General features: G+C 53.7%; 1 protein-coding gene across 9 annotated transcripts in view; it reads left to right on the top strand.

The window, feature by feature from the left end:
- Nucleotides 1-6,502, top strand: part of LOC138821663 (transcription factor COE3) — a 120,367-nt gene extending 113,865 nt beyond the window's left edge. For 2 of the 9 annotated variants that reach the window (XM_070014109.1, XM_070014107.1), the window contains exons 13-17: nt 1-176; nt 1,164-1,352; nt 1,843-1,932; nt 2,792-2,904; nt 3,860-6,502. The exon at nt 1-176 is cut by the window's left edge and continues 2 nt beyond it. In XM_070014109.1, the coding sequence (XP_069870210.1) occupies nt 1-176; nt 1,164-1,352; nt 1,843-1,932; nt 2,792-2,904; nt 3,860-3,877 (586 nt within the window). In that variant the 3' untranslated portion in view covers nt 3,878-6,502. Of the gene's footprint in view, nt 177-1,163; nt 1,353-1,734; nt 1,933-2,791; nt 2,905-3,859 lie in introns of all 9 variants that reach the window. The other 7 variants (XM_070014105.1, XM_070014104.1, XM_070014112.1 and 4 more) reach the window with 4 other exon arrangements.
- The last annotated feature ends 1,351 nt before the right edge of the window (nt 6,503-7,853 follow it).

The raw sequence follows: 7,853 nt of genomic DNA, 5'->3' as shown, positions 1-7,853 counted from the left end.
GATCATCCTGAAGCGAGCGGCTGACATTGCGGAGGCGTTGTACAGTGTCCCCCGCAATCACAACCAGATCCCTACCTTGGGCAATACCCCAGCGCACAGCGGCATGATGGGCGTGAACTCCTTCAGCAGTCAGCTAGCCGTCAACGTGTCCGAGACCTCGCAAGCCAGCGACCAAGGTGAGCTCCACACCGGGCTCTCTTCAGCTGGGGCGGGGGTGGGGGGTGGGGGTGGGGCACTGGCCTTAGCTGCATTTGGACGCGCTGGACGCAGCTGGGGACTGTGGGGGCACATCAGTGCGGGTCACGTTCGTGTCCCCGGCTGGGCCCGTTCCTCCTGGCAGAGCGGAACTTGCTGCACGCCCTGCAGCCAGTGCTGGCAGTGTCAGAGAGCCTGGTCCTTGTGGTGCTGTCACTCAGGTGTCCCTTAGCTATGTGGAAGTGACTTTGCACTCCTTCAGAGACTAGGCGGTGACGAGGGAGCTAGGAGGCGTCTTCCCACACCATTCCAGGGTGGCGTTGGGGTCTTAGTCTCGAATGAACCCATGGAGAGAACCCCCCCGCACCTCCCCCGCCCCTTCTCCTTGCTCAGTGATCCAGTCCACCGAGGTCACTGCTGGGTGTCCTTCGAAGCGGCCTTGGAGTCCCTTCCTCTGTAAGGAACGCAGGCAGCACCCCCGAGCTCTGCACTGTGCCTCACTTTTGCTCCCTGCACCCACACTCTGTCTCGCTCCTGCTCGCAGGAATCGCAGCCACAAAGACAGCCCCTAAAAGCCTTTGCAGGGAAGTTCCGGCCACAAGCCGGCTCCCTTGTCAGCATGGCAGTTGGAGGTGTGCAGAAGCTGCACGCTCCGAGCGCGGAGGGGGCGGGGGCGAGGGGAGACAGGCAGGAATCCAAGCTGTTGATCACTGCTTTGAAAGAGACACGTGAAAGCAACGACGGTTAGAAGGACACGCGCTCTGCGCAGCCGTGGAGGCCCACAGACAGCACGGGCTCACTGGCAAGGGAGCGCTGGGGCTGTGCGATCTGGCAGAGGCCACAGGCCGAGAGGAAGCCCAAGGTCAACTAGCAGTGTTTAGTAGATGATATAGATTCTCGGGGAACCCCCCCCAAGTGTCTGACGCTGATAATAATGTTATTTTTGGCCGGGGGGGGCATTTTAACAGTCGGCTACAGTCGCAATACGAGCAGCGTGTCCCCGCGAGGATACGTGCCCAGCAGTACTCCCCAGCAATCCAATTACAACACAGTGAGCACTAGCATGAATGGATATGGAAGTGGCGCCATGGCCAATCTAGGGGTCCCTGGCTCGCCTGGATTTCTTAATGGCTCCTCCGCTAACTCTCCCTACGGCAGTAAGTGTCTGTTTTTGTCACACGTCATCACGCAGATTCATATTCACTGCAAAGTCGAGTGTGTGCCTTGCTTGGATGTTCTGTGGTGTGAGCTACTGGATTAAAGGAAGGGTGGCCCCAGAGGCTGGGCGTCCCGTGACGACCGCAACCGACACCCCGCCCCCAACACGCCCCGGGGCCGTCCCATTGGCCACCCGAACCAAAGAGAACCAATCGGGGCCTGGATTGGAAGGGAAAGCGTTTGCCTGCTGCCCAGCGTGGCCACGCCAGAAGCATGTGGTGTCTTGTCTGTGGCCCCTCCCCTCGCCAGGCCAGGCCCCGTGCCCTCGCCGTGGCGCCCGCCACGGCCCCGCGCGTGCTGACCGTGTTTGCTTTGTTGCAGTAGTGCCGTCCAGCCCCACCATGGCAGCCTCTTCGGTCACCCTCCCTTCAAACTGTAGCGGCACACACGGCATTTTCTCATTCTCACCTGCCAATGTCATCTCCGCAGTGAAACAGAAGAGCGCCTTTGCGCCCGTGGTCCGGCCCCAAGCCTCGCCTCCCCCCTCCTGCACCAGCGCCAACGGGAATGGACTGCAAGGTGAGGGCGGCGCGGGCTGGCACTCGGCCCTTCCGGCACCTTCTCTGTCTCCTGGAGGGCTCGTGGCGTTGCATGCGCTCCACTGGCCCACAGCCACCCCGCCCCGCAGTTCCCGTCCGGGCCCCAGCAAGCACCAGGTGCTGCCCGGCACATTTTTGCCTGGCTCACCCTTTCTCCGTGACCACGTGCCCTACTGTAAAGTTCCCCGGACCCCAACACGGGGGCCACCGTGGGAATAAACAGGGGTCTGGTGAAGAAGGCTGGGGCCTGCTGAGCCCCGTGCAGTGCGGCGTGCAGGCCCCGCGGGGAGCCCGCGGGCAGTTCAGACGGCCTCGGGTGAGGATGGCGGTCACCGTGCCACCGGGCGCCCAGCCCCACGCAGGCCTCTCAGCCCGGCCTGGAGGCGAGCCTGCGGGGCTCCGTTGTCCCTGAACACGCCCAGGCGGTCTGGTCTGTGTGCCAGGGCTGCCCGGGCGCGGCCTGTCCCTGGACAGGAGTTCAGATTTAAGAACTGTTTTAAACTGATCACGTTTAAGCCAGAGCGGGCAGGGCTGGCCCCAGGGTATGGGAGGCGCCCCCTGGACCCAGCTGTCCACAGGTAGGGCCCTGTGGAGCGGGCACCCAGTGCTGCCTGGTGCCCCGCCCCTCTGGCATGGCCACCAAGGCGCCCCCAGCCTCTCGAGCTCGAGAACGGCCCTGGGACACAGCGGCCACAGGTGTGTGAATGGACGGCCACCGCCTGGCTCTTCCAGACACGACCTTTGGTATATGCTCTTCCCAGTGAAAGTCAAGTCCAGTCTCTCCTTAAAAACCATGAATCCATTGAACCAGTATTTACTGAGCGCCTACTATGTGCCAGGCTCTCTGCTGGGTGCTGAGGACGTAGCCGTGGAGAAGACAAACTGGCCCTTTTGTGAAGTCGGTGGCATATTTCACTTTGATGAACTAATGCTCAAAAAAGGAACTGGAAAGGTATCAGTGATTTGCACTAATAATTGTCTTCACAACCTCTGTCAGTGTCTGAGGGGACGCCCAGGCCCCAGGCGCCGCTGACCGGCCTCGGAGCCGTCGGCGGGCTCCAGGCGGGCGCTGCGTGGCAGGCAGGCAGTGAGGGCCAGGTGTCTGTAGACCCGGCACTGACGCCAGCAAGGCGGTGCCACACAGGTGGTGTGTACACACAGGCCTCCCAAGCCATACAGTGGTAACGGTGAGTCGGAGACAAATGAATACTGTTGAAATTAATGGAGTGGGAAATTGAAGCTCACATCAGTACATGAACAAATGTATTAATATGTTATACATAAATTAATGAGGATGATCATCCTGACAAAAATTAAACAACACTAGAGTTAAAAAGATTTCAAATTACACACGTACCAGGAGTTCACGCCCGAGCCGGGGCGGCGCTTGCTCTGCAGCGCAGAGTTCCTCGGGCCCTGGGGAGGGGGCGCCGAACGGGGGTGGGGGGGTTCCAGAGCAGGTGGGCGGTGAGCGCCTGGCGTCTCCGAGCCCCCGACTCACCCCGACGCTACGCGCGACTCGCCAGTGAGCACCAGGTTCGGGCCGGGCCCAAGGCAGACCGGGGGGCAGCAAGGCTGGTCTTCGTGTAGGGAGGAAGAGCAGGGCCTTCGGCCGGCTCTGGCCGGCGCCAGCCGGCTGACCGGGGCCCCCCTCCAGCCCCGGCCTCTGGAAGAATGCTGAGATAGGAGCCAAGTAGCCGCCCCCCCCCCCCCCCCCCCGCCCCAGCAGTTCCCTGCTGCAGCGGCCTTCGGGCAGGGCTGCAGGGTGAGAGGCCCCAGGCAGGAGACTCAAGGCTGGTGAGGCAAAGCGAGAGCCCCGCGCGCCCCGTCTCAGCAGGGCAAGCGGGCCCCGAGGGAGCGTACGAGGGGTGGCCTGCGGTAACCAAGCTCTCCCTTCTCTCCTGCAGCTATGTCTGGGCTGGTAGTCCCGCCGATGTGAGGGACTCGTGTACCTCCCAGCACCCCACAAGGACGGACTTCAGGGGACACGCGTAGTGTGCTAAGATGTGCTGACGGAGACGGTATCTTCCAACAGTCAGCAGCAGCTGAGATGCTACAAAAGACTTTGATGAAAGATTTTATTTAAACTATTAAGAATCGACATGCAAACAACCCAACTTCTTCACGAACAATTCCATTTTATTGACTGAACTTTTCTCATATTTTCACATTTCTCAGTCCCGAAGAATAAGGAAAACAAAGCGACGCCTATTTTGTATAAAGTTTCTGACTCCGTCTTGGCTGTCTAGTACGTGCTATCCGTGTGGGGAGAAACTTCGTGAATGCACCATTTTAATGACCATGAAAAACACTGAGGAAAATGCCTCCAGACATTTTTCTGTACTCATACTTAGATTCACAATGGTTGTGTATCTCTATAATGTGAAATATTTTTTTGTGGTGAAACTAGGGGCCAAGGAGGTATGAGCCATCAAACTGGAACAGGATGAGATGTAATCTAGGGTGGCAGGGAGGGAGGGCTTCTCATTGCTTAACTTCATCTTAATGAAATGAAACTTTGTAACTTATTGTAGTTAGAAATTGTAACTTTGATATTGAATCTCTTGCCTTCAACAAGCACACTGACAGAGGAAGATGCTCCTGTCTGTTGGTTCCAATATTCTCCCACTGCTAAGAGCTTCCTGTGAGCAAGTGCGGTCTGCCACATTTTTTCAACTTTCGCTAGCACTGTATACTATTGCATTCTTAGGCTACTGTGAGGTCTATGTTTCTTGTACCAGAAATTGTCCTTTTGACTTCTAGATCCTTCTTCCCTAATGTGTTTTGTATGTGGTTATAAAATTGTAGACTTTTGTGATTTTGCCAAAGTTGTAGCTAAATATTTATACACTTGTCTTGAATTTTTTTCAGATCCACTTAAATATTTAGAAAAATGAGTTTTATTCCTTCTATGTTCTGTAAGGGATAAAATGGTCTTCATCCAACACTTAACTTTTCCATGAACACTTACAGTTGCTTAAAGAACTTTACTTTGTAACATATCAATTATAAATATTGTATTTATCTTTGAAATTTTGTACATTGGTTTACCCACCTCTGTCTTTTCCTCGTCTGTACTGATTTTGGGCCATGACCCAGTGTTGGGACACTGGGAAATGCCGACGCCGAGAGCTGTCTTTCTGATCTGTTTTGTTAAAATGAACCATTGTCCTGACATTTCACGTGGACTTCCAATATTTGCTGTTGTTTAGGCTTTCCATCCTTCTTTTTTTTATTTTGAGGAAAAGTCAAATTCATTGTTTATTTTTATATTATTTTTAAGTTATCTGAACAAATACTTTTGAGGAAAAAAAGTTTGTTGTATAGTCAAAAGAACACGGTGCCATCGGCTGTGACAGATCTTAGTAGAGTCCATGCATGAATGAGCGGCCGAGAAGAGGCGACTCCGTCGGGGCTGTGTCCTGATTTTATATATTTGTTTTTTATTTTTTGTGTGTTTTTTTTGTTTGTTTTTGTTTTTGTAGAATGTAAAAAGTCATTTTAGCTGCCACCCATGACTTTGCCACATAGCTGAACTGTGTTTACTGGAAAAATTCAGAGGCCTAAAGTTTAAAATAAAATTTACTTCCAATGTTTTAATTAAAATGTTTGCCACATTAACTTCTCTGATGCCTTAAAAGTGGACTTCTTTGAAGAACTTCTGTGCTATTCTATCATAGGCTCACTCTACGATCATTGATCAATATTTCATTTGGAGACTTATGATGTAAAATGTACACACACACACACACACACACACACACACACAGAAGCACAAACCTCCTTTCCAGGCCTGTCTCTGCTGCTTCCCAAATCCTCTCAGGTCCACCCTGGATCCTGAGATTTCAGGGAAACCCTGAACCACTGCTGGTTTTTAAGACGTCTTTTTTTCTGGATCTGTGGTCAGATCCAGCAGCACTGCCCGTGCTTCCCACGCCGCGAGACCTCCTTCAGGGCCTGGGCCTGTTAGAGCCAAACCACAGCCAGACCGAAACGGTCGGATTTTTCGTTTTTCTTTTGCATTAAATGCTTTCCAGTCTCAGCACAGCAAGCATTTTGCAACCTGCAGCAGTAATCAAATTCCGAAAAGAAAAGGAGGGACTTAAAAAAAAATCCTTTTTAAACAACAACAACAACAAAAGGTACAACTTAGAAAATGCTCATTTAAGAAACTCAGTGAAACCAACCGAATGTCCCGGTGGTCAGTGGCCACACTCGGGTCCTGTGACAGCTGACAAGTCTTAGCTACGTGGAAAAGCCTGAGAAGTCACTTTGGAACTAAATTGCCTCCGTTTTATTTTGTCTAAGTAAGGATTGAGGGGATAGGAGCGCGTGCCTAAGCTAAGACCACCAGCCAGGCGGCGGCGGCACCCGGTAGTTGTAGCTCCATTAGTCAACGCCTTCATTGCTTTACTGTCTCGCTTCAGTGGTAGATTTTGCTGTCAAAGACCCTACAATAAGATTGTTTTATCTGTACATTTTTCAGATATTTAACTGTATAAAATGTTCATTTTACACAATATTTAATTAAAGTATTTCTTGTCTGTGAATTTCACTTTTGGTAATCTTATCTGTTTTGATTATTAAAATGACTAAACTCACGCGAGAGTTCCGTTGGGGGTTTATTTCTCCACCCTGGGTCCCAGAGCTGAGTCTTGGCCAAGGCCAGAATGATCCCGTATTCCGTGTGCACTACAGAAAACATGGGCTGTGGGACTTGTGGTAGGGATGTTGGGGGGGAGGGGAGAGAGCGAAGGAAGGGGTGACGATGTCCAAGAAGCACAGTCCTCGTGACCTGGCTTACAGGATTGTCATCCCTTCCTATAACTCCCTCGAGATAACAACAGCCACAAAAACCCCTCAGCTCTACCAATCCTGGAGAGTCGCGTGGGGAACCTGCCAGCTGGTAGCTGCGGTGGCCGGGACCGTGCGGTGCTTGACCCTGCCCCCCGCTGCTCAGCCTGGACTGTGCGTTGCATAGGGGCCGTAGCTTCAGGGACCCACGATTTGGGGGCTCCCGGCTCCCTGTGGGTGGAGGCCGGCTGCCCTGCCTCCCTCGCCCCTCTTCTGCATCGGAGCGTTTGGCAGGCAGAGACCCCCCTGTGCTGGCTCTGCCGCTCTTGCTGCCCCGTCTCCATCCCCATGCCCCACGTCAAGAGCTGGGCCGGCAGAGCACACCGCGGGTGTTCGTGGTGGTGGGCAGACCCCTGGCAAAGGGTGCTGGAGCTGGCGGGGGTTGAGATGTTCCGGCACCTGCCCATTGCCGGCCACACCCAGCCCCGGGCCCTGGCCTGGCCTGGAGGCCCCGCGGGACGCCTCTACTCCACACACGCTGGTGCTGGTCCTCCCGGCAGGTTCTTTCACCCAGTGCTTGCCAGGCTCCCCTGCTTAACTCCATTTTGCTTGGTATTTTCATTTTCTCCTCAATGGAAGCTTGCTTCGCATGTTTTGGCTTGCAGCTTTATAACACTTCCACATAAGTGTGATCTAAATTACTACTCACAAATGTCATCTTAATTACTTGTTCTGCTGAGCAAAACAGGAAACAATTATTCAAAACACAAAGAAACTCACGAACACCTTTTTTTCTCCCGTCAGTGACAGGCAGGTTCCACCATTAAGGAGGCAGTGAAGGAAGAAGCCGTGGGCCTCGAGCCCACCCGGGTCACTCCGCCCCGAGTCACAGTGTTGCCCACCAGCCGGCCCCTGCCGCCCGCCCGCCCGCCCGCCACAGCAGGGAGAGCCACTCCTCCAGCTCAGGCCCGAAACCTGGGGAGAGAGAAGTTACTTGGCGCTTGGGTTTCAGTCCTAAGCCAGCACAGCAATTCTCTCCAAATGTATGCCTGGTATTGTCAGGCTACCTTTTAAGGTCTTTCAGGCTTTTAAAGATTATTCAAAGCA

This window comes from Dipodomys merriami, unplaced genomic scaffold, assembly GCF_024711535.1.
Source record: "Dipodomys merriami isolate MVZ:Mamm:240054 unplaced genomic scaffold, mDipMer1.0.p SCAF_924, whole genome shotgun sequence".
NCBI classification, from domain to species: Eukaryota; Metazoa; Chordata; class Mammalia; order Rodentia; family Heteromyidae; genus Dipodomys; species Dipodomys merriami.
Note: the sequence above shows the minus strand (reverse complement) of the source record. Positions and strands in the feature narration are given on the sequence as shown.